The 26,076-nt window shown below is 50.0% G+C and overlaps 4 protein-coding genes across 12 annotated transcripts in view; 3 read left to right on the forward strand and 1 right to left on the reverse strand.

The window, feature by feature from the left end:
* The window catches only part of TSPEAR (thrombospondin type laminin G domain and EAR repeats), a 216,278-nt gene that overhangs the window by 109,087 nt on the left and 81,115 nt on the right, over positions 1-26,076 (forward strand). The gene's annotated exons all lie outside the window — the stretch shown is intronic.
* LOC112620403 (keratin-associated protein 10-4) lies at positions 1,089-2,384 on the reverse strand. 5 transcript variants are annotated; one of them, XM_025378936.1, is made up of 3 exons: positions 2,184-2,375; positions 1,892-2,153; positions 1,089-1,411 (listed from the first exon to the last, which is right to left on the reverse strand). In XM_025378936.1, exons 1-3 carry the CDS (start codon positions 2,373-2,375, stop codon positions 1,089-1,091), a joined length of 777 nt encoding a protein of 258 aa, XP_025234721.1. The 5 variants fall into 5 exon arrangements, with proteins under 5 accessions (XP_025234721.1, XP_025234718.1, XP_025234719.1 ...); XM_025378933.1 differs by having other exon boundaries at positions 1,089-1,452; positions 1,600-2,384; XM_025378934.1 differs by having other exon boundaries at positions 1,089-1,385; positions 1,545-2,384.
* LOC112620409 (keratin-associated protein 10-3-like) lies at positions 10,970-11,734 on the forward strand. Of its 2 annotated transcripts, XM_025378955.1 has the most exons (2): positions 10,970-11,349; positions 11,431-11,734. In XM_025378955.1, exons 1-2 carry the CDS (start codon positions 10,970-10,972, stop codon positions 11,732-11,734), a joined length of 684 nt encoding a protein of 227 aa, XP_025234740.1. The 2 variants fall into 2 exon arrangements, with proteins under 2 accessions (XP_025234740.1, XP_025234739.1); XM_025378954.1 differs by having other exon boundaries at positions 10,970-11,734.
* On the forward strand, positions 23,448-24,326 carry LOC112620404 (keratin-associated protein 10-3-like). Of its 3 annotated transcripts, XM_025378940.1 has the most exons (3): positions 23,448-23,768; positions 23,880-23,924; positions 24,063-24,326. In XM_025378940.1, exons 1-3 carry the CDS (start codon positions 23,448-23,450, stop codon positions 24,324-24,326), a joined length of 630 nt encoding a protein of 209 aa, XP_025234725.1. The 3 variants fall into 3 exon arrangements, with proteins under 3 accessions (XP_025234725.1, XP_025234724.1, XP_025234723.1); XM_025378939.1 differs by having other exon boundaries at positions 23,448-23,753; positions 23,880-24,326; XM_025378938.1 differs by having other exon boundaries at positions 23,448-24,326.

Here is a 26,076-nt window from a genome sequence, read left to right on the forward strand (position 1 = left end):
AAGTCCAGGGGCACCAAGCTCAGCTTTGGAGGCCTCTCCCGGGGCAGGGGTCACGCAGGACCCCCCTTACTCCCCTTGCAAGCGGCTGGGACTCTGCGTGTGTGACGGTGGGGACGCCCTGCCTGGTGGTGTACCCAGGGATTGGTCACATGAGCAGCTTCTGCCTGGGCTGCGCCAGAATTCCAGAGACTGCCAGCGGGGACGGGAGTGTCTGCCTAAACGACATGGTACAAACAGCTCAGGCCCAGTGAGTGGGGCGGGGTAAGCCCCTCGGAAATCCCAGTTGCCATATTCTAGCCAAAGGCCAGACCAGCCAGCAGGCCTCAGGACGGCCACTGTGTGGACCTTTTCTGCACACACGGCCATGGGGTTTCCTTTCTGGAGCCAGGGGCTGGACACAACCCAGTTTCCGGGGAGCCCTCAGGGCAGCTCCACCCAGGGCCGGCGCTGCTGTTGGATCACTCACCTCTCCCATCCCTCAGGCCTGCCTACCCCTCGGACATCCCTGTGGTGAGGGTGGGGCGGGGCTGCCAGGACACCTGGGAAGGACAGGGACCTCGTGGTGTGGGAGCAGCCCAGGACCACCCATGGGTAGGGGGCATCAGGCAGGGGTCTTTGGTTGTGAACAACAAGAATGAATTCCAGTTGTACTTTTTAGGAAAGGAATTTATTAGAAGGGTCTGACCTGTTCCCATGGTCAGGGAAGACAGAGAAAGAGGCCCAGGCCCACAGCAGGGGAGGAGCAGAGCTCGCCACTGGGCCAGGGCAGTGACGAGAAACCCACACCGGATACGTGTCTACCCTCGTTTCTCCCCACACCGGGTCATGGCCTGGGAGGACCCACTGACTTTGCTGGGTCACTGCCCACCTGTTGCTGGGGAGGCAGGGCTGGGTAATTGGGGGAAAGTCAAGACTTGGAGAAACAGCGGAGCTGCTGCTAGGAGGAGAAGTGCACACTGGGTGGCCAGCTGACCACTGACGCCCACTGCAGGGCTCAGGAGCGGGATGTGGAGAGCCGTCAAGGGTAAAGAACCCAGGGGTGCAGGGGGCAGTGAGCACTCGGCTTTGGATGATCTTAAGGAGATCACTCAGCAGCTGGACTTCTGGGTTGAGGTGGGGCCGCAGCAGGCCGGGCGGGAGCACACGGGGCGGCAGAGGAGGGACACGCAGGAGGCCGGGCGGCAGCAGCTGGACTGGCAGGAGGAGGTGGGGGCACAGCAGGAGGAGACAGGCATGCAGCAGGCGGGCCTGCACACGGGGCGGCAGAGGAGGGACAAGGAGGAGGAGGGTCTGCAGCAGGAGGTGGTGCAGCAAGCTGGCTGGCAGCTAGAGTGCTGGCAGCATGAAGTGGAAGCCCCAGAGCAAACAGGCACGCAGCTCACAGGCTTGCAGCAGACAGGCACGCAACAGCCTTGCTGGCTTTGGGAGGAGGTGCAGCAAGCCGGCTGGCAGCTAGACTGCTGGCAGCACAGAGAGGAAGCCCCAGAGCAGATAGGCACACAGCAGATGGGCTTGCAGCAGACAGACTTGCAGCAGACAGGCACACAGCAGGACTGCTGGCATGGGGAGGAGGTGCAGCAAGCCGGCTGGCAGCTAGACTGCTGGCAGCATGAAGAGGAATCCTCAGAGCAGGTGGGCACACAGCACACAGGCTTGCAGCAGACAGGCACACAACAGGACTGCTGGCAGGGGCAGGAGGTGCAGCAATCTGACTGGCAGCTAGTCTGCTGGCAGCACGAGGGCGTGCAGGAGCTGGTGCAGCCTGATTGGCAGGGGCTGGGCTCACAGGCCGCCTGGCAGGAGGGGCTGGGCACACAGCTCACACAGCTAGACTGCTGACAGCACAAAGAGGAAATCCCAGAGCAGATGGGCTTGCGGCAGACGGGCACACAGCAGGCCTGCTGGCAGGGGGAGGAGGTGCAGCAAGCTGGCTGGCAGCTAGACTGCTGGCAGCATGAAGAAGAAGCCCCACTGTAGACGGGCACACAGCACACAGGCTTGCAGCAGACAGTCTTGCAGCAGACAGGCACGCAGCAGGACTGCTGGCAGGGGGAGGAGGTGCAGCAAGCCGGCTGGCAGCTAGACTGCTGGCAGCACGAGGACGTGCAAGAGCTGGTGCAGCCTGATTGGCAGGGGCTGGGCTCACAGGCCACCTGGCAGCAGGGGCTGGACACACAGCTCACTGGGGTGCAGACCAGGGTCAGGCAGGGGGCCGGGGCACAGCAGCTGGGGGCACAGCAGGGGGGTTCACAGCAGCTCTCTGGGCAGTCGTCCACCTGCCAGGAGTCAGAGCAAGAGTCACAGGAACCAGGAAGGCAGACGCGGCTGCCGTAGCTCATGTTGCTGGAGCAGACGGACATGGTGGACGTGGCCATGCTGGGGGTTGAGCTGGAGGAGACGGGAGTGAGTGGTTGAGTGAGTGGGTGAATGGGTGGGTGAGTGGGTAAGTGGGTGGGTGAGTGGGTGGGTGAGTGAGTGAGTGGGTGAGTGGGTGAGTGAGTGTGTGTGTTAGGTGCTCAAGGATGTTGGCTTTTATATCTGTCCCTGGCCTGTTGTCCCAGCTGGAGTGTCAACAACTCCCACCCCTTCCTTGTTTGTGTTTAAAACCTAGAGAACTCTTATTAGTGTGAGTTTCATGTGTAGTCCTATGAGATGCCGTTCAGTTTGTGAAGTCCAGAGTCTATATTTGGGTCTGTTGACACACCATCACCTCCTTTGGCTCCAGAGCATAATATTGAAGTAGACAGGGTAGAATGTCTGGAAATAGAGTGTCACGGGGGCCTATGCTGGCTGCAGGAGAGATCCATCCATCCTAATCCCAGTGTCTGTGGGCCATCGCCAGGGGACTCTGCTTGTCTGGGTGGCTGTGGCTTCTGGAATGCCAGGCTCGAAAAACCCCAGTCAGTGATGGCGTGAGGGTGGAACATTCCTAGAAGTGACTCCCCACACGCTCTTTGTTGCGTGAAGCCCCCCCTCAAGGGCTTTAGAGCAAGTGGCAAATGGGAAAGGGTGGACAGTGGTGTGAGCCATTTGCCGTCAGGTTCACAGTAGTTCCTAGGGGGCTGTGCACCCCCTCTTCCATATGGGCACTTAGGGAGGCCCCAGATCCCCGTATGGGGCCTCCCATCTCCATTTGCTTTTATCCCGAACACTGCGACCCTGTGAGTCTAACCCAGAACACCTAATGCATCTCCTCCGCAAAAAGCACAGCCACCCGCGACAGCACTGCTGTGTGAGAAGCAGAGAGCCCTGCTTTCGCTTCCAGTGTATTTTCTTGATTGCTCACTAAGTCCTTGGTCACCCCAGCTAGACATCTGATCTAAGTCTCCATTTCTTCTGCAAATAATATCCAATTGGCCATCACGTCTTTTTGGTTCTTTCTGCTAAATGTTTCCGATTTTATCTGATACTTTTACTTCTCAAGCATTCATTTATTCACGATGCAGTGAGTCCTCCCCTGTGCTGGAGATTGCACCAGGTGCTGAGAATGTGAAGGTGAAGGGTCAGTAGCCCTGACGGTGCACCCCACCAGGGAGGGAGGTGGGCTGCTTGGTGGCTGGTGATGTCAGTGATGACTGGGCACAGCCCAGCATGCATGGGGCCCAGAGGAGTGGCCCCTTTCCAGGTGAGAGGGCTCCAGGGGCCCTTCTGGTGGGGTTCGATGCCCAGGCAAACCTCAGAGGCTCAGGGCATTCTGTGTCTCTATCTGTGTTTCCCAGTCCAGGCCTCTTAACTCCTAGGGGATTTAAGAAAAGTACAAAAGGCCTCAGAGGGCTAGAAAGTCAGTTACGTGGTGGGATGAATTGTCTTTCTGTATATTTTGAACTATAAAAATAATATAAATTTGAGCATGGCCTGGTTCCTCCAGAGGTACAGGATCTGGTCCTATAGGATGGAAGTACATTGAGAGAGAGAGAGAGAGAGAGAGAGAGAGAGAGAATGGGGGCCTCTGTTTCCATCTGGGACAAAGTAGCTGTGTCAGACATATACTCCTGCTGAGAACAACCTGAAAAGCTGAACAAAATGTTTTAAAAATGATTCCTTGAAAGCTCTCATAAAAGAGCTGTTGAAGAAACTAAAGGTAATAGAATGACATCTTTAAAGGGCTGAAAGAAAATCACTGCAAGCCTAGAATTCTAGACCAGGAAGAACATTGTTCAAAGGTGAAAGTGAAACAAAACATTTCTGGATAATAACTGAGCAAATTGAACATGAGCAGACCCACATTACAGTAACTGTGAACGGGAATTTTTCAAGCAGGATGACTGAAAGATAAAAATGCAGGAAAGAACCAGGAGGATCTGAAAGGGTAATATTATTATAGTTCTAATGTCTTGTGGGGTCTAAACTACAAGCAGGGAAGTAATGCATGATGACATTAACAATAAAAGGTGAGAAGGATAAATGGAGTGAAAGTTTTCTAAGGTTTCAGGATTGCTTTGGAAGTGGTAGAAATGCTGATGTATGAATGCTGACACTTGAATAATCTAAGAATGTGTGCTATAATCTCTAAAGTGACCACTGAAGAGATAGCGAAAACTAGGTACAAACAATAACGTTAGAAGTAAGGCTCAGAGTCGTAAGGAAAAATGGGCACTTAGACAGAGGATTTCTCAGCAAAGCGAATTTACTTCTGTGCAGAAGGGTGTTTCCCATATGGCTGGTTGCCACGAGAGCACACAGAACAACAGACACTAGGAGTTTTTATTCCTAACAAAACTCCTGCCCTGTGTCCTTTCCCCATTGGCTGGGGTTGGACTGCACAATTTAAACTAGACCCGACTGGCTAAACATTTAAACTTTCTTAGATAAGGTGGATGCGTAATGGGAGACATGGGAGAGGAGGAAGGGGTCATCTATGGCAAACTGGAGAGCCAGTCTTTTCCTAAACACGGAATGGAATGTGAGCTGGTGCTGATACCACCACTGATGCTGCGGCATGCCTGGGCATGTAGTAAAGTCAGACAGTAGAAAAGGAGAAGAAAGAGAGGGGGCGGGGTACTAGGAATTAAAGAATAAAAGGTTGAGCACACTGTTTGAAGAGAACCCTTGCCATATCTTATGAATAATGAATAGAACAGAAGAAGGAAAATAAATAATAAAAAATACTTGATTAATCCAAAATAGGAAGTGATTTTTAAAAGAATCATTAAAATTTGGGACAAACAGAAATTGTACAATCAGATGGTAGATAGGTATAAACTAAATATCAGTCAATAAGTTAAAGTATCAGATATTCCAATTAAAATATATTGTTGATCTGAATAAAAAATAGAAAACCTAACAACTACATGCTGCTTACAAGATACAGAACTTGAATACAAGAGTACAGAGACCAGGTGCCGTGGCTTCTGCCTGTAATCCCAGCACTGTGAGAGCCTAGGGCAGTCGGATCACCTGAGGTCAGAAGTTCGAGACTAGCCTGGCCAACATGGTACAAAGCCCCATTTCTACTAAAAATACAAAATTAGCTGGGCATGGTGGTGGGCACCAGTAATCTCAGCTACTTGGGAGGCTGAGGCAGGAGAATCGCTTGAACCCATGAGGTGGAAGTTGCAGTGAGCTGAGATCGCACCACTGCCCTCCAGCCTGGGTGACAAGAGTGATACTCCATAAAAAAAAAAAAAAAAAGAGAGAGAAAAAAAGAAAAAGAGCACAGAAAGCTTGAAAGTAACAAAATGGAAGAAAATACACCATGCAGACACTAACTAAAATGCTGGCGTGACTTATGAATATCAGAAAAAGTAGATTTTAGAGCAATAGAGATGAAGAAAGAAATGTATAAAGCTAAAAGAGTCAACCTACCAGGAAGATGTAACAATTCTAAATTTGGATGTATCTAATTACATAGCTTAAAACATAAAATTAAAAAATTAAAATAAAAACTGTTTTTTAATTTTTTAACTGACAGCTAAAAGTAGAAATAGAGAAAAGGGAAAATCATAGTGGGGGATGTTAATACACCTGTCGATAATGGTAGGAAAGGAAAGAAAAATCATCTCAGAGTAGAAAGGGCTATTCTAAGTTTTGAGTAAAACACGGAAGCCATCTGAAAAACCGATAAAACTAATTACATAAGAATTTTTAAATTGCAGGAGAGAAAACATCATAAACCAAGTCGAAAGGCAAACAACAATATGGGAAACACATTTCCTATTCATATATCAGAGAAAGGGCTAATTTACTTAATATCCAAAGAGCTCCCACAAGTTAAGATCAATAACAGCAACATAACAGAAAATGAGCAAAGGATACAGAGGGACAACTGAAAGAAATATACATGGTTCTTAAATGTGAAAACATGCTCGGCCCCATTTAAAATGAGATAAAACAAATTTCATGGCCATATATCATTTTTTATATTGGAAAAATGGAAACCATTGATGTTCCCACTACGGGTTGGTGAGGGTGTGGGCAGACCACCCAGATGACTCGCTGCTGCTGGGCTGAGGATGGTTCCACAGCTTTGGCTGGCAGTTTGCTGCTATGCATCAAAATTCAAAATCTCATGCCTTTGAGCCTGAATCACTAGACTGACATCCTGTAGATACTCCTGGGTGGATACACGGTATGTGCAAAGGTAGCACAGCCATGAGATTGTCCAGACAGTGGGAGACAGACTCTAGGGTGGCCCCACATCCCTCACCTCCTGGTGGTCATTGGCTGTGTGCCCCACACCCCTTGAGTGTGGGTGGGCCTGTGACATGTGTATAGACACAAGGAGCACAGAGACGGTGATGGGACGTGCATGATCCCATTACGTAAGGTCGTAATGCTCATCTTGGGAGGAATCTGTCTCCCTGGCTGACTGTGAAGAAGCCAGCACATTGTGAGCTGCCCATTGAGGCCACATGGAAAGAGATGGTGGCAGCCTCCGGTTGACAGCTGGTGAGAAACTGAGGCACTTAGTCCAAGAAGCTGCAAGTAACTGAGTTCTGCTAACAATCACATGAGCTTGGAAGTGGATCCTTCTCCAGTTGAACCTTCAGATGAGACACTCTGATACGGCCCTACAGAGACCCCAATTTAACTGTGCCTGGACTCCTGACCCACAGAAACTGAGATGATAAATATGTGTTATTTGAACCCACTAAGCTTGTGGTACTTCATTACATGCAATGGAAAATGAACACACAGACCAACATGGAATTCTATGCAGCTGTAAACAAGAGAGAGATCATGATGTATGCATAGGAAAGGAGCTCCATGTTTACAAAAACATAGTAGGTAGAGTATGACATAATTTGTATTTTAAAAATTTATGTATACAGAGGCATTATATGTATGTATGTGTATGTACATATCTGTTGACAATATGCATAACAGAACGAGGTGATGTTTTGCTTTCCTGTCTCAGCTCGCATATGGTAAACAGGTGTCCTTGTGACGTTCTCCTCAGTGCCGCGCGTTCCTCCCTGATGCTGCGATCTTGTTGTTTAAAGTGTCCCAATACAGTGCTGCTGTGCTGCTCGGTGTCCAGAGCTCAGAAGGCTCCAGCACGTCTTACAGAGAAAACACATGTGTTCAACCAACTTCATTCAGGCTCTATGGGGCCGTTGGCTGTGAGTTCAGTGTTGATAAATCAACTATATAGATTCAATAAGGTGTCTTTAGACGGAAGCACTCATAAGACATGTCTATGCATTGATTGGTTGATGAGAATGTTGTGATCAGAGGCTCATGAGACCATAACCCTGTGCTTCTTCCTGTAGGAGCACTGGTTCAGTATTTGGTTATTCGCTGCTGGTGGAGACTTTATAGAACAGAACCTCTGGGAATAATGAGAAGGAGTTTTGTGTGTGTGTGTGTGTGTGTGTGTGTGTGCATATATGGAAGAGGCAGACAGTTGTGTGTGTGTGTGCATACACGGAAGAGGCAGACAGACAGAGACAGACAGAGACAGAGAGAGACAGAGAGAAAGAGAATAAATGGGTGAAAGTAGCTGCTTCCTGAGAGGAGAATTGAGTGACTGCTTGTGTTCACTTAAAAAAATCACAATCTGGCCAGGTGCAATGGCGTAGGCCTGTAATCCTAGCATGTTTGGGAGGCCAAGGTAGGTGGATCGCTTGAGGTCAGGAGTTTGAGACCAGCCTGGTTTCACCAACATGGTGAAACCCTGTCTCTACTAAAAATACAAAAATTAGCCAGGCATGGTGGCTTATGCCTGTAATCCCAGCTACTCAGGAGACTGAGGCAGGAGAATTGCTGGAACCGGGTGGTGGAGGCTGCAGTGAGCTGAGATCACACCACTGCACTCCAGCCTGGGCAACAGATTGAGACTCCATCTCAAAAAAATCACAGATCTGTAAGTTTGGAAAAAAAGAGGAGACTTTGTTTCTTCTACAGGGGCACAGCCTGCAAGAAGGCCATCCTGCAGGCTGGGAAGCACAGCTCTGGCCAAGACCAGGGCCAGGAGGAGGCACTTCAGAGCGGGAGGGGCTGGGGCAGGAGCTCCACGCTGACCAGGTTGGCTAAATACACGTGTGCAATAGGTTATGGAGGAATAGTGACTATTCATGAAGGAGGAACCGAACAAACATGCATGTAACATACAACCTGTTTTCACTCTGGGGTTGTGAGAAACACACTCACCCGTCCAAATCCAAAGAATGGAAGTAGAGGCGTGAGGAACAGTGAAAGTGAGACTCTAATGACGGTCTTACAAGACCAGGTGTCTGATGGGCAGGCACACCCAGCACAGTTTCAACAAGCAATTTATCCCCTAGCGTGCAGGTCCCTCCCCCGTTCCTCGCAGCCTGAGTCCTGTGGGGTCGCAGTCTTCCCGGACGTCACCTAGGTTTCATTATCCCCTTATAAGGCTACAGCTTGTCCCCTTCCCCACTTTACGTTTTGATTTCTCAATGGCAAAAGTTTCTTTCCTTTTATGGGTTAACCGTCCCCCACTTTTTCTTCCTCCCCTCTGACTTCTGTGAGTCTTATCACTCTTCCTGGATGTCTGTACCGTGTGGCTTGTCACATCTGCAAGGGAGCTGCCTGGACTTACCAGGGCCTGTTTTCTGAATATGGACCACTTAAAATGTACTTCTTGGCCGGGCGCGGTGGCTCACGCCTGTAATCCCAGTGCTTTAGGAGGCCGAGGCGGGTGGATCACAAGGTCAGGAGATTGAGACCACCCTGGCTAACACAGTGAAATCCCATCTCTACTAAAAATACAAAAAATTAGCCAGGCGTGGTGGCGGGCACCTGTAGTCCCAGCTACTCGGGAGGCTGAGGCAGGAGAATGGCGTAAACCCGGAAGGCGGAGCTTGCAGTGAGCCCAGATCGCGCCACTGCACTCCAGCCTGGGAGACAGAGCGAGACTCCGTATTTAAAAAAAAAAAAAAAAAAAAAAAAAAAAGGACTTCCTGTAGGGTGGAATCTTAACACGTCAGTGTGTCTCAATGAGGCTGTAAACCTCGGAGGTCTTCTCAGGACACAAAGGCACTCAAGAGGCAGCTTCTGTAAATCGGCTGGAGCCGGTCCACGGTCTGGGTCCCTTATCAGGAGGAGGCTCCTGAAGTCAGTCTCCCGCCCAATCAGAGCTGTGGTCACGGCTGTGGGACGTGGTCAGTTGGCGTCTGCAGGTGGATGGGCCGTGGTCGTTTGAATCTTGCTCATCCTCATGGCGGGGCCAGTGCGTGTTTAGCCGCTGGAGAAAAAGCAGCAGCTGTGGTGTGAGAGCAGAGTCTGTCCTCTCAGTGTAGGGTACTCAGCTCGACCCTTGCCTGGTGTGGCCTGAGGTCCTGTTTGTAATTCGATATCTTGTTGTCACAGAGTCTGTTCTGTGGGTCTTACGGTCTCTATTTTAACTTTAATATGGGGCAGTGTTGGTGTCTAAACCCTAAAGGGAGGGGGTGTAACGCGGCATGTCTGACCTCCCTCCCTGTCATGGCCAGGAACACAGTGTTTCAGGGGTCCCCGTGGCCAAGATGGGGTCCATTTAGTCAGTTGAGGGGCTTCGGCTTTATGTTTGGTTTACACTGGCAATAAGGTTGCAGTGAGATCAATGTCCCTTGGACCCATTTTGTGTCTTCCGTGCGGGTTCTTTGGACAGATGTCCCTTAATTTTAAGGTGGTGACACTAAGAGGCCTGGCACAGGGCTTGGAAGACAGGGCTGGGAAATGGGCCCCGCAGGAGGCTAGGTGGGGCCTGACGGGCTGCCTCGGAGAAGCAGAGCACACAGAGGAGCCACCCCAGGCGGGGACGAGGGCTGCTGACCGCCACCGCTCAGCATGGTTACACTGCAGGTTCAGAACCCAAAACCACAGCCCAGGAGGATGTCATGCTGTCCAAGCAGGGAGAGGCCGAGCCCACCGTCCTTGCCTGGAACACACAGGTCCTGCTGCCTCCGAAACACAAGGACAAGGTGGGCACGAAACAGGGCAGGAGGTGCAGAGGCTGTGGGGATGAGAAGTCGTCCAGAGCTCAGAGGCAAGAGGTCTGGGCACAGGTACAGCTGCCCCCGCATGGCCCCGGGCAGGTCAATGAAGGCTGCTGGGAACCAGGTTGTCCCTCAGAAGATGGCCACAGTCCTGCGTCCTATGATGGGGGAAAGACCACGCTGGATGAGGAGTTTCCACCACAAGAACACTTCCTAAGGTCGGCTGCCCGCAGAGGGACTCTGTGTCCCGGGGCTGCTGGGGCCAGGACTGGACAATGCCCCTGCCTGCGGCTTTCCCAGCTGCCAGAACCCAGCTGGGACCAGGCCCACCCCAGCTCCTGCCCCCAGGGATCCACGTGGGATGGGACACAGCCCAGATGTGACGGGAGATTTATGAGCTGGGCCACATCATAGGCAAACAAACACCCCTAATCCCGGCAGACTCCAGCTCTCAGCAACACGGAAGGGGAAGCTGTGGGCCCGGCGACAACAAGGCCAGGGGGAATAAAAGCCCGAGAACCCCAGCACCTCACAGGCTCACTCCCTCATCCGCTCACTCCCTCACCCTCCGCCAGTTCAACCCCAGCATGGCCGCGTCCACCACGTCCGTCTGCTCCAGCAACATGAGCTACGGCAGCCGCGTCTGCCTTCCTGGTCCCTGTGACTCTTGCTCTGACTCCTGGCAGGTGGACGACTGCCCAGAGAGCTGCTGTGAGCCCCCCTGCTGCACCCCCAGCTGCTGCACCCTGGCCCCCTGCCTGACCCTGGTCTGCACCCCAGTGAGCTGTGTGTCTAGCCCCTGCTGCCAGGTGGTCTGTGAGCCCAGCCCCTGCCAATCAGGCTGCACCAGCTCCTGCACACCCTCGTGCTGCCAGCAGTCTAGCTGCCAGCCAGCCTGCTGCACCTCCTCCCCCTGCCAGCAGTCCTGCTGCGTACCCGTCTGCTGCAAGCCTGTGTGCTGTGTGCCCACCTGTTCTGAGGATTCCTCTTCATGCTGCCAGCAGTCTAGCTGCCAGCCAGTTTGCTGCACCTCCTCTCCCTGCCAGCAGGCCTGCTGTGTGCCTGTCTGCTGCAAGTCTGTCTACTGCAAGCCCGTCTGCTCTGGGGCTTCCACATCATGCTGCCAGCAGTCTAGCTGCCAGCCAGCTTGCTGCACCACCTCCTGCTGCAGACCCTCCTCCTCTGTGTCCCTCCTCTGCCGCCCCGTGTGCAGGTCCACCTGCTGCGTGCCCGTCTCCTCCTGCCAGACCAGCTGCTGCTACCCGGCCTCCTGCGTGTCCCTCCTCTGCCGCCCCATGTGCTCCCGCCCGGCCTGCTACAGCCTCTGCTCTGGCCAGAAGTCCAGCTGCTGACGGCGCTGAATGTCATCCAGAGTCCCTTCCCACCTGGGGCTGACCTCCAAGGGGTCCCAGCCAGCTCCTCCCTCTCTGGCATTGACACCCTGAGAATATGGGGCAGGCTCTTTGTCTCAGGGACCAGGATGCTCCCCCAGTCCTTCCCAGATGCTGGCTGCACGAGGGACCCCAGCTGCTCCCCCAGAACCAAGTTCTGCAGAACTGACCCCAGCAGGCCTGGTTCCACCCTGGGCAGTAGCCCCTCTGAGTTCTAATAAAGCCGCCTCTGTCTCACACCAACCTCTGTCCTGTCTGTGGACCCCCAGGGGGCACAGGGTGAGGTGGGAAGTGATGCTACCCCTGACTGCAGGGAGAGTCCTGACCCCCAGTAGGCCTGGTTCCACCCTGGGCAGCACCCCTCTGAGTCCTAGTAAAGCTGCCTCTGTCTCTGTCGACCTTCGATCCTGTCTGTGGACCCCGGAGGGGCATGGGATGAGGCAGGAAGCAATGCACCTGGTGCTGGTCTCTGTGAACCCTGAAGGCCAGGCTCCCTCTTAGCCCCGTGGGCCCCCAACCCCAGCACGTGACACTCCAGCCCATCTTAGGGAAGCTGCCTCTGGAACCAAGGCCAGGAGTTTTGGGACAAAGTGGACCCTGGCAGCAGCTCTGGGCCCCTGAGCCAATTCACCCTCCCTAGCTCCATGGCTACCCCCCAGGACTGGGGTAGCCCACCCGGGGCCTGGCTCCACCCAGCAGCCTCACCGGTCCTGTTACCCCTGGGGAGACCAGCTATGGACCACAGTGCCCGTCCCTGCAGCCCTCGTCTCCTCCACAGTAAGACATGGGACAGCCCCTCCCCCAGGACTTGAGCCCAGAAGCCTGGGGTTCTTCATGGGGTTCTTGAATACCCATTGCTCAGGCATCACTGGCGAGAGCACAGATGGGCAGGGACCATGACACCCACTAACCAAGCCTGCAGCCCCCTTACCCCATGCGGCCTCGCCTAGAGATTCAGGGTCCTGGTTCCCTCCTGGTCCCGTGGTCCTGAACTCTGACCCCGAGGACCCTGTCCCCACACGCCCAGCCTCCCAGGTCTCTCCCAAATAGCCCTTAGCTCTGCCTGCCACCTTCTGCTCTGGCACTCAGACGTGGTACCGGATGCCGCGGTGGGCGAGTGTTACGAGCCGCCACACTCTCTCTGCCTGGTTGCTGTGCGCATTTAAGAGCCCAGGTCTGGCTACTGCCCCAGCAAATGACCCTTGCATGTCAATGCCAGAGGCCTCCAGCCCCAGCACCAGGACCTCCCGGAGTCCCACCCAACAGAGTTCACTGTGGTCAGCACAGCCACCTCCCTCACTCTCTCGAGGCAGAGCACCCAGGACAGCCAGCAGCAGCCATCTCCAGGGCCAGAGGCCAAACTGACACAGCCTTGTCCACCTCTTTAGAAGCAAAGCCAGGTCCCCATGAAGGGACATATGAGGGCCTCCAGGGACAGAGATGTTTGCTTCCTGCCCTGGTTCTCCCGGTAGCTGGCGGGGGCGGAGCCTTCATCCTAGGGCTCCAGGGCCATCCTGGGGAGGGGCTCCCCACATATGCATGTCTGAGTCCCACCCACCTCACTGTGCCCACTGATGGCCACAGGGTCAGAACAGAGAGCCGGGAGGAGGGCCCGGGGTTGGCTCTCTGACCTCCTCCATGTTTGTCATTGTCCCCACCTGCCCTCGTCCGAGGCTCTGACAGGACCCAGCCTGTCTGGCCATCCCCAGGGAGGACACCTCCTGGTGTCCAGGTCTCACCTCTGACCCCTGCTCTGGGTCCTCATTCAATGTGTCTTCTGCTTCATCAGAGCTTCAACCCCCAGTGAAAGCACCTTGGGAAACCGTCCCTCAAAATGGTCACTCACGAAGTGACCCTGTGATCCTGCCACTCCAGTTCTAGGCGTCTACCCCAGAGGAATGAAACAAATGTCCACACACTGATCTGTGCACCCACATACGCAGCACCGCTGACAGCAGCCAAAGACTGGTGTACCCATGTACACAGCATGACTAACAGTAGCCAAGAAGTGGAAAGAGCCTAAATGTCCATCAGAGGACAAAGCAAAACACAGCCCATCCACACAAGCAAAATGTGGCCCATTCCCTTGGGGAATATTATTCAGCCATGAAAAGGAATCCAATACTGACACAGGCTGCAACATGCATGAGCCTTGAAAGCATGATGCTCAGTGAGAGCCCACATGTGGTGACATTCTATTTGGGTTTTTTTATTTTATATTTTTATTTTATAGTTTATTTAGGTTATTGGGGAACAGGTGGTGTTTGGTTACATGGATTAGTAATTTAGTGGTGATTTGTGAGATTGTGGTGCACCCATCATTCGAGCAGTATACACTGCACCCTATTTGTAGTTTTTTATCCCTCACTCCTTTCCCACCATTTCCCCCTGAGTCCCCAAAGTCCATTGTGTCATTCTTATGCCTTTGTATCCTCATAGCTTAGCTCTCACTTATGAGTGAGAATATATGATGTTTGGTTTTCCATTCCTGAGTTACTTCACTTAGAATAATAATCTCTAATCTCATCCAGATCTCTGTGAATGCCATTAATTCATTTCTTTTTATTACTGAGTAGTATTCTATCAGTACATATATATATATAGATATCTATCTATCTAGATAGATAGATAGATAGATATCTAGATAGATAGATATCTCAGTTTCTTTATCCACTCATTGATTGATGGGAATTTGGGTTGGTTCCACATTTTTGCAATTGTGAATTGTGCTGCTGTAAACGTGTTGTGTAAGTATCTTTTTTGTATAATGACTTATTTTCCTCTGGGTAGATACCCAGTAGTGGATTTGCTGGATCAAATGGTAGTTCTACTTTTAGTTCTTTAAGGAATCTCCATACTGTTTTCCACAGTGGTTGTACTCGTTTAAATTCCCACCAGGAGTGTAGAAGTGTTCCCTTGTCACCATATCCATGCCACCATCTATTATGTTTTGATTTTTTGATTATGGCCATTCTTGCAAGAGTAAGGTGGTATCCCATTGTGGTTTTGATTTGCATTTCCTTCATCATTAGTGATGTTGAGCTTTTTTCATATGTTTGTTGGCCATTTGTATATCTTCTTTTGAGAATTGTCCTTTCACGTCCTTAGCCCACTTTTTGATGCAATTGTTTGTTTTTTTCTTGCTAATTTGTTTGAGTTTGTTGTAGGTTCTGGATATTAGTCCTTTGTCAGATGTATAGATTGTGAAGATTTTCTCCCCCTCTATGGGTTGTCTGTTTGCTCTGATGACTGTTTCTTTAGCCATGCAAAAGTGCTTTCATTTAATTAAGTCCCAGCTATTTATCTTTGTTTTTATTGTATTTGCTTTTGGGTTCTTGGTCATGAAATCCTTGCCTAAGCCAATGTCTAGAAGGGGTGTTTCAATGTTATCTTCTAGGATTTTTATAGTTTCAGGTCTTGGATTTAAGTCCTTGATCCATCTTGAGTTGATTTTTGTATAAGGTGAGAGATGAGGATCCAGTTTCATTCTCCTACATGTGGCTTGCCAATTATCCCAGCACCATTTGTTGAATAGAGTGTCCTTTCCCCACTTTACGTTTTTGTTTGCTTTGTCAAAGATCAGTTGGCTGTAAGTATTTGGGTTTATTTCTTGGTTCTCTATTCTGTTCCATTGGTCTATGTGCCTATTTTTATACCAATGCTGTTTTGGTGACTGTGGCTTTATAGTATAGTTTGAAATCAGGTAATGTGATTCCTCCAGATTTGTCTTGCTTTGGCTATGTGGTCCCTTTTTTGGTTCCATATGAATTACAGAATTTTTTTATAATTCGGTGATGAATGATGGTGGTGTTTTGATGGGAATTGCATTGAATTGCTTTTGGCACTATAGTCATTTTCGCAATATTGATTCTACCCATCCATGAGCATGGGATGTGTTTCTGTTTGTTTGTTGTCTATGATTTCTTTTAGCAGTGCTTTGTAGTTTCCCTTGTAGAGGTCTTTCACCTCCTTGGTTAGGTATATTCCTGAGTATTTTATTTTTTTTGCAGCTATTGTTAAAGGATTGGGTTCTTGATTTGATTCTCAGCTTAGGTGCTGTTGGTGTATAGGAGAGCTACTGATTTGTGTACATTAATTTTGTATCTGGAAACTTTGCTGAATTATTTTATCAGTTCTAGGAGCTTTTTGGAGGAGTCTTTGGGGTTTTCTAGGTGTACAATCATATCATCAGCAAACAGTGACAGTTTGACTTCCTCTGAACTGATCTGGATGCCTTTTATTTCTTTCTCTTGTCTGATTGCTCTGGCTGGGACTTCCAGTATTATGTTGAGGAGAAGAGGTGAGAGTGGGCGTCCCTATCTTTTTCCAGTTCTCAGAGGGAATGCTTTCAACTTCTCCCCACTCAGTGTTATGTTGGCTGTGGGTTTGTCATAGATGGCTTTTATTACATTGAGGTATATCCCTTGGATGTTGATTTTGCTGAGAGTTTTAATCATAGAATGCTGGATTTTGTCAAAAGCTTTTTCTGCATCTATTGAGATGATCATGTGATTTTTGTTTTTAATTCTGTTTATGTGGTGTATCATATTTGTTGAATTGTGAATGTTAAACCATCCCTGCATCCCTGGTATGAAACCTGGTGGGATTTTGTTTGTATGAAAGGCTCAGAATTGGCAAATCTACAGAGATTCTATTTGTACGAGAGGCTCAAAATGGGCAAATCTACAGAGAAAGAAAGTAGATGAGTAGGTGCCTGAGGCTGGGGGAGGGGCACATGGGGAGTGATGCTGATTGGTGTGATTTTTTGGAGGGGTAATGTTTTAAAATTATATATTGGTGATGGCTGAGAAACACTGGGAATATGCTAAAAACAAATGGAATATGTCCTTGCAGTAGGTGAGCTTCATGACTTGTGAATTTTCTCTTGGTAAATTTTTCTTTAAAAGCCTAAGCCCTATTTGGGCTGGCTACTCGCCAATGCCTCCATCTCCCCTTCATCCAAATAAAAATGAATGGTGCCAGAACAGTGATAGAAAACAGGCATGCCATCTGCAGACCAGGTCAGTAAGGATTTTCTGGGACAGACAAGACAAAAAGATCAGGTTTTCTTGACTGTAAAATTCAACAGAAAGAGAGGCAGAAGCAGGACTGAAGACAAATGGTTTTTCCCAGAGACCCTGACACAGGGACAGCACAGGAGGACGGCCATGGGCACTCAGGCGTCTTTAACTGAGGGTTGAGTTCTAAAGAAGAACCGCCTGGTGCCCTGAGTCCAGCAGAAGAGCTAGGCAGGGCAGGGGTGGCCCAGGAGGCTCCCAGACTGGGTCCTAGTATGGAGAGAAAGAGACCTCACCCCAGGATGTTCTGGTTGCCAAAATGAACCAAAGCCCCTGTACTTAGCCAGCGGCAGACAAGGCCCCCTCCTGAGAGCCCCAGTGTCTGCTCTGTGAGAAGAATACACGTGTCTACACGCAGAGAACCTTTCAGCAATGAAAGCCAAACAATTTAGACCCTCACTTAAAAACGTGAACAACAACTAAGGGTCCTCAGATATGTGAAGAAATCACAGCATGACAGAGAAGCGAAGTCTAAACAAACAATGATGCAGGAAACAAAGAGGCCGTTACTCCACGAAACAAGAAGAGAGTGCTAACAAAAAGGAGAAGGAGAAGAAAGGAAAACACCTTGGGTTTCTGGAGACTGAAATCATGACACTCTGAACATACGAAACTCAATGACAGTCTGCATGACAGACCCTGAAGGCAGAAGAGCTGACACCATGACCCCCAGTTCAGAAAATGATTGACTGAGACCCGATGCAGAAGGACAAAGAGATGAAGCCAAGAAAAGCGTGAGGTCTAAGGGAGATGAACCCAGGAGACTCAGGGTCTGTGATCCTAACCAGGATCACAGCGGAGAGAGAAGCCAAGAATGGAAGAAAATCATCAGACCTATATGGGAATAAAAGTTCCTTGAACTAAAAGAAGATGGGACCGAGGGCATGAACACAGCTGATGACAGTGACTGGGGAGGGGTCTGGTGAAATGAATGAAGTACAAGAAGGAGAGAATAGTGCCAGGTTCTGGAAAAAGTAAAAGCTTCACAAGAAGATTAAAGCTGTGCAAATATGAGACACATTCGTGGCCCAACCTCTCCTAAGGCAGAGGGAAGTAATTGTGTACCTAGACTCTGCTGTGGCAGGTGTCCGCGGGAAGGCTGTTCTTAAACAACGGGGATCCAGAAAGTTTACCACCCGCAATGCTTTCCGAAACTTTTACTCAACAATCCCCAACAAGAAGGAACACGACCCCCTCTTTTCAAATGTCCACAAAAATCCACAGATGCTCATCAAGGAAAATCTAAAGAAAATAAACATACAGTCTAATAAAAACAAGCAGACATTAAAGATAGAAAAAGAAACATGCCCACAGATTCAGAGATTTTTGTTTTTATGTAAAAGAAAGTAGCATGGATATATATTATCCTAAAATCTGAAAATATAAATGAAATGTACTGTGTTCTAAAAAACATAAATTACCAATACTGAATAATACAATGAAAATTTTAATACAATGATGTCCAGGAAAATATGGACATGGTCTTGAAAGGTATTCTTCAGAAGGCAGACTCAGATGTTTTAAAGGTGTATATCATCAGCCTTCAATATAAGACCTTCCTGTGACACACGAAATATTCCAGAGCTCAGAAGAAGCCAGAGATCTTCTGGATTCCTCTAGTAAGACTGGTGACATCCTGATGCCAAAACCAGGAACAACTGTGTGTGTGTGTGTGAGAGAGAGAGAGAGAGAGGGAGAGAGGACTGTAAATCAATCCCATTTAAAAAGATAAAGTAAGAGATTCTATGTGCGTACGTTAAAGAAAAGCTAAGCTGTTACATACAGCTATTATGGAAGACAGTGTCAAAGCTCCTCAGCAAATTAAAAATAGAACTACCATGTGATGAGCAATCTTGTATATACAAGACAAATTAACGCCAGATCTCAGAGAGATACCTGACCTTCCATGTTAACTGCAGCACTATTCACAACAGCTGAGATACGGAAGCAACATAAGTGTCCATCAACAGATGAGTGGGTAAAGAAAATGTGGTGTATAGGCATGATGGAATACGACTCAGCCATAGAAAGGAGGGAGAGGCCGGGCGCGGTGGCTCATGCCTGTAATCCCAGCACTTTGGGAGGATAAGACGGGCAGATCACGAGGTCAGGAGCTCGAGACCATCCTGGCTAACACGGTGAAATCCCATCTCTACTAAAAATACAAAAAATTAGCTGGGCATGGTGGCGGCGCCTGTAGTCCCAGCTACTCGGGAGGCTGAGGCAGGAGAATGGCGTGAACCCGGGAGGCGGAGCTTGCATTGAGCCAAGATCGCACCACCGCACTCCAGCCTGGGTGACAGAGCAAGACTCCGTCTCAAAAAAAAAAAAAAAAGAAAGGAGGGAGATCCTCTCATTTTGTGGCAACACGGATGAACCTGCAGACACTATGCTAGGAGAAGTGACCCAGGCCACAGAAAGACAAATACCGCAGACCTCATTTATATGTGGAATCTAAGAGCCAAGCTCAGCAAAGCAGAGAGTAGAGTGGGGGTTCACAGGGGCTGGGGGTGCAGGGAGTTTTCATTTTTCATAACTCTTTACATATCCTTTCAGCGATTATTAATACAGGTGTGCGAGAACTGTGTGCTTCATCCACTTTGGTGTTGATGACAGGATGTAGGTTCCGCTGTGCGGGATGAGTCAGTTCTGGAAACCTCGTGTGCAGCACGGGGACAGTTGGCCGTGACACAGAATGCAACACAGTAACACTGAAATCTGCTAAGAGTCCACCTTAAATGTCTCATCACAAAACAAAGGTAACTGCGTGGGTGATGGACATATTAATTAGCTTGACCGTGGTAATCATCACACAATGTGTGCATGTCTCAAGATGTCATGTTGTGCACCTTGAATTTATATAATTCTTATTTGTCAGTTATATCTCAATAAGGCTGGGAAAAAGGGGATAATGAGCCATTATCAAGTAATGTATATCTTAGATCAAAAGTTACAAAGGGTATCATTAACTATACTCATAAAATAGAAGCAGAAAAGCCACTGGAGCTCTCAGTAGATTAATATACACACACACACACACACACACACGAACAAACTCACTCTTTCCTTAAAAGCCTGAGGCAAAGTTCCTGGTAACCTAGAGTGAAAAAACACTGCATGCTTGAGACCAAGGCTGTGTCAAACGCTGGCTTAGTGTGGAGCTGCGGGAGGTGCTCTTGTTAACTTTGGAAACAAGACCAGAGGCTGCTGTCATCGTGTCTCCAGCGTTGTGCTGGGCAGCCAGCCATGGCGAAAGAGAGTCAAATAAAACAAAAGACTACGTTCCGGAAAAGAAGAATCCAAATGTGTGTCACTTGCAGAAGACCCAGCCGTGGGCCACCCTGCCCTCCAGACTCACATTCCCTCCCATCACCTCCCTCCCCCAGCCAGGGCCATTTAATCTCTGCAGCTCAGCTCACTCAGATCCCCAGAGTGTCTGCTTGAGTTAAGAAATGATGTGATCTGGCCGGGTGCAGTGGCTCACACCTGTAATCCCAGCACTTTGGGAGACCAAAGCGGATGGATCACTGGAGGCCACAAGTTCGAGACCAGCCTGGCCAACATGGCCAAACCCCATCTCTACTAAAAATACAAAAAAAGAAAGAAAGAGAGAGAGAGAGAGAGAAAGAAAGAGAAAAGGAGAGAGAGATGGAAAGGAAGGAAGGAAGGAAGGAAGGAAGGAAGGAAGGAAGGAAGGAAGGAAGGAAGGAAGGAGAGGGAGGGAGGGAGGGAGGGAGGAAGGAAGGAAGGAAGGAAGGAAGGAAGGAAGGAAGGAAGGAAGGAAAGAGGGAAGGAAGGAAGCTGGATGTGGTGGCCCACACCTGTAATCCCAGCTACTCGGTAGGCTAAGGCAGGAGAATCGCTTGAACCTGGGAGGCGGGGACTGCAGCACCACAGCACTCCAGCCTGGGTGACAGAGTGAGACTATGTATCAAAAAAAAAGAAAGAGAGAAAGAGAGAAAGAGAGAGAGAGAGAAAGAAAGAAAGAGAAAGAAGGAAGGAAGGAAGAAAGAAAAGAAAAGAAAAGAGAAGAAAAGAAAAGAAAAGAAAAGAAAAGAAAAGAAAAGAAAAGAAAAGAAAGGTTGGTGTGATCATTCGATTGTCTGTGGAAACTACTGTGGTGGCCCCATGAAAAGTTCCATGATCCAAAAGGACACGTCTCCACCGAGCGCAGGGTGTGGACTTAGATCGGCCACACTGAGAACCTGGAGGTGTTGTGGGCACAGCAATGACCGTGGAAAGACACTTTGGACAGTGATGGGTGGTTCAGACACCAGGAGAAGGGAGCGACAGAGGGCGTGGATCACAAATAGGAATAAAGAGATGAGGAATCACCATGCCCATTCGATTAAGGAGGCTGCCAGAGACAGCGATGGGGAAAGTAAAGCAAATTATCATACAGGCCCCAGGGCTTGTCCCAGAAGCCACGTCAGCCTTACCGCATCCCGCTGGCTCCGGACCACCTCCCTCCCTGCCTCCCACTCAGGAAGCACACACTCTTCTGGGAGCTGTGTGACGGAACGGAGCCATTTATGGCTATGAGGGAAAGGAGCGAGAGCTCCTGGTTGTTGGGTTCACTGCTGGCCAACTATCCTCTTTGAAGGTGACTTATCTTCTCAGCATTTCTGCGTCTGTCAAAATGGGCTGCAGAGTCGCCCCTCACACTGTGGCTGGCGTGGAGACTGCACCTGCACTGTGCGTGTCTGTAGCACACCCGCTAATACAATGTCATCCTAGCCTTCCTGGCTTTCCTGTCGTTTCCTGAAAGGAGCATCGAGTCCTTCAGTCCCGGAAAGTGGGTTAAGCCTACAGTTCTTCCACAACCTCTACTAATCACTGAAAGGATATTCAAAGAGTTATAAAAAAATAAAATCGAAATTGTCTAAGAGAAAGGGAGGCTCTTTAAAATCCTTTATATATTTGTAGAAAAGAGAAACAGATGGAAACAAATGAGGATGTAAACTGGATCAGGACCCCAGTGCCCTAGAATAAAATAGTCTTTTACTCAGAAAATCAAATGAACTGCCACCAATGAGCAGAGCTTAACTGATGTCCAGTGAAATGAGGGGAAAACGTTTAAATGCTCAACATAACATCATTACAGTGAGCCACAGATGTATTTCATTCATCATGAGACAAAATCAAAGTCACAAAAGGAAAGATCTCAAGAGATAAGAGTTATTTTTAAGAGTGCAAGACACTTCCTGAGTCTCCACATTGAAAGGCTCAATGAATTCCAACCACAGAAAGTAAAATAATGCATACTCATAGAAACAAAACAAGAATAAAAAGAAAACCAAATGTTCCCAGAGAGTTAAAAAAAAAAAAGGGGGGAGAGAGAGAGGCAAACTATAAAAAATGACAAATGACCAGCCTCAGTCTTCCATCAGCAACACTGGACACCACAGAAAAATGGTGACACGGGTTCATCATTTTGAGAAAACAGATTTTTAAATTATTATTTATAATAATAATTCTGATTTAAAACTAGAATTATATACCCAGCTAAACTATCATATAAGTGTGAGAGTAAAGTTGAGTACATTTTTAGGCAAGAAAGAAATCTTTTTATTTTTTATTTTTTTGAGATGGAGTCTCACTCTGTCACCCAGGCTGGAGTGCAGTGGCATGATCTCGGCTCACTGTAATCTCTCCCTCCCGGGTTCACACCATTCTCGTGCCTCAGCCTCCTGAGTAGCTGGGACTACAGGCACCCACCACCACACCCAGCTAATTTTTTTGTATTTTTAGTAGAGACGGGTTTTCACCGTGTTAGCCAGGATGGTCTCGATCTCCTGACCTTGTGATCTGCCCGCCTTGGCCTCTCAAAGTGTTGGAATTACGGGTGGGTGAGCCACCGTGCCCAGCCAGGCAAGAAAGAAATTTTAAAATGCATGTCCTAAAATCACCATATGTGAAAAAGCACTTGATCTGTCACCATGATGAAATAAACATGGAGAAAACCCAGAGCGCAGCTTCAAATAAAACAGAGAGGCCTCTGAGGGTGGCATGGAAGAGCTGAAGAGACAAAGGTAAAGCGTGGATCCACCAGATACCGACTCTCTTCCCCTTACGAGGCACAAGGGGTTGAAGGGAGGGCCACTTAGCTTCGTCTTACCCTCTGTGCCAGTTGTATTTTATAAGAAATGCATATTTTTCTACATATTTATATTTTAATATGCTAAAAGTAATAAAATATATCCAATCAGTCCAAACACAGGATAGGTGAAACTAGAATTCCTCCCTTTAGAGAAGTCTTCATCTCTAAAACCTCAACTGAACGAAAGCTTTCTTGAAACATTTTCCACCACATTTCTGGGGCCAAAATAAAAACTGATGAAGAAACAGAGCCCTGCAACATACACACAAGTTTAATGAGGGGGAAACAAAGAGATAAACCAGCACGAATGACGCATCTCCAGCCACCAGCTCTAAACACCAACAAGGAAGAGAAGCTTCTGGAGCCTCCTGTCAGGACAACACACGCCAGGGAGGGATTTAAAAGCCCCACAGCCCTGAGCAGCTCACTCACTCGTTCACTCACTCCCACACTCACTCCCTCACACCTCCCCCAGCTCACCTCCTCCCACCCCAGCATGGCCGCGTCCACCATGTCCGTCTGCTCCAGCGCTTACTCCGACTCCTGGCAGGTGGACGACTGCCCAGAGAGCTGCTGCGAGCCCCCCTGCTGTGCCCCCAGCTGCTACACCCCGGCCTCCTGCCTGACCCTGGTCTGCACCCCAGTGAGCCGTGTGTCCAGCCCCTGCTGCCAGGCGGCCTGTGAGCCCAGCCCCTGCCAATCAGGCTGCACCAGCTCCTGCACACCCTCGTGCTGCCAGCAGTCCAGCTGTCAGCCGGCTTGCTGCACCTCCTCCCCTTGCCAGCAGTCCTGCTGTGTGCCCGTCTGCTGCAAGCCTGTGTGCTGCAAGTCCATCTGCTGTGTGCCCACCTGCTCTGGGGATTCCTCTTCATGCTGCCAGCAGTCTAGCTGCCAGCCGGCTTGCTACACCTCCTCCCCGTGCCAGCAGTCCTGCTGTGTGCCCGTCTGCTGCAAGCCTGTCTGCTGCAAACCCGTCTCCTGTGTGCCCGTCTGCTCTGGGGGTTCCATTTCATGCTGCCAACAGTCCAGCTGCCAGCCGGCTTGCTGCACCTCCTCCCCGTGCCAGCAGTCCTCCTGTGTGCCCGTCTGCTGCAAGCCTGTCTGCTCCAAGTCCGTCTGCTGTGTGCCTATCTGCTCTGGGGCTTCCACTTCATGCTGCCAGCAGTCTAGCTGCCAACCGGCTTGCTGCACCACCTCCTGCTGCAGACCCTCCTCCTCCGTGTCCCTCCTCTGCCACCCCGCGTGCAGGTCCACCTGCTGCGTGCCCATCTCCTCCTACTGTGCCCCTGCCTCCTCCTGCCAGGCCAGCTGCTGTCGCCCGGCCTCCTGCGTGTCCCTCCTCTGCCGCCCCGTGTACTCCCGCCCGGCCTGCTGAGGGCTTGGCTCAGGCCAGGAGTCCAGTTGCTGATGGGCACATCCCCAGGACCAACTGGTCCTGACTTGGGTTAGAGGTTGCCCCCACCTGGGACGGGGCCCCTATATGCTGAGGTGACCTCCCCCTCCTTGTTCCCAGGAGCCCCCATCCACGCAGCTTCCCAGCTCTTGCCTCCTAGCAGGTGCTCACCTGCCTGCTGGGTCCCCTGTCCTCCCTCCCAGCTTTTCTGCCTCGGGTCACTCGGCCTTGACTTGAACCTGTCAGCACCTCTTCCTGCTCCCAAATAAACTCCCCTTGGTCACCTGATTCTCTTTTCCTGTTGTGCTCCTGGGGACACACGGTTTTGAGCTGACATTGGTCTCCTCCAGCCATGACTGTTTCTAGGAATGAGTGACTTAACCGAGAAGTCACAGGGGACAGTGGCCTAACTCCTCCAGGGAGGCCACCAGGTGGGACTCACGGTCACTCCCAGGAAGGCTCAGTCCCGGCTCAGTCTCCATGCCTGGGTTTTCCCGAGCCTGGTCATTCGCTGCCCTGCCCTGGGTTGTGGGGCTTTCCAGACCCCAGGACCGTCTCACCCACTGTCCCACCTGGGAGAGCTCACCCTGCAGGGTCACCTGCTGGGAAGCTGGTTTGGGGTCCAGGCACTGCAGCCTCCGGGACTGGTCACTCTCTCTGTGCCACCTGCCCCAGGGTTCTGCTGGTTTAGCAGCAATGCGAGGGGAGAGTGAGGGGCTGCTGCACCTGCATAGGAGACAAGGGGCTCAGTGGGGACAAAAGCATCGTGGAGTGGGTGGATGGATGCACGTGATTCCCCAAAACCGGCACTGCCCCAGGTCCTCCTCTGGGGACACCAGGTTCCACTTGGGCTTTCAGGACCCAGAGTTCGCACCTGTAGGACCGTGCGTCAGGCCCCTCTGAGGTGAGGTTGACATGGGCGACACTGGAGGGCACAGGTGGACAAGGCCCTGCTGAGACCTTGGGGATTTTCTGGGGGGATGGCCTTCCAGGGGCTGTGGTGGTAGCTGGAACGGTTTTAGTAAGTAGGCAACTGTCCTCAACGGGTGAATTTTCAGTTCCCCTCCCTGCAAGGCCATCTCAGGGCCAAGGCGTGGCTGTTCCTCCGTGAGTCCCCCTCTCATCCCAGGGGCCTGTGTCTGTGGCAAGAGCCCACAAAGGGAGCCCCTGCCACCCGTGAGGCCTCAGCCTCCGTCCCCTAATCCCTAGCACCCTCACCGACACTGTGTCTACCCCACGGTTTTCTGGAAGAGTTTAGGTTAGATTGGTTTTATTTCTCCCCTAAATGCTTGGTAGAATTCAATAGCAAAGCCATTTGGGATTGGCATTTTCTTTTTGGGAAGGGTTTTAATTATGAATCGAATCTCTTCAACTGATAAAGGACTATTCAGATTTTCTATTTCTTCTTGTATCCCTTTTCATAAATTATATATTTCCAGTCATTTGCCTATTTCATCTACGCTGTTGAATGTATTGACAGAGTTGTTTAAATTATTTCTTTGGTTTCCTTTAAATATCTCCAGATTCTGTAGTGGCAACCTTTTATTCATTCCTCATGTATGAGTTCATTTTCAGGCTGCTAATAAAGACATACCCAAGACTGGGCAATTTACAAAAGAAGGAGGTTTAATGGACTCACAGTTCCACATGGCTGGGGAGGCCTCACAATCATGGTGGATGGCGAAAGGCACAATTCACATGGTGGCAGACAAGAGAAGAGAGCTTGTTAAGG

This window comes from Theropithecus gelada, chromosome 3 (assembly GCF_003255815.1).
Source record: "Theropithecus gelada isolate Dixy chromosome 3, Tgel_1.0, whole genome shotgun sequence".
In the NCBI taxonomy this organism is placed as follows: Eukaryota; Metazoa; Chordata; class Mammalia; order Primates; family Cercopithecidae; genus Theropithecus; species Theropithecus gelada.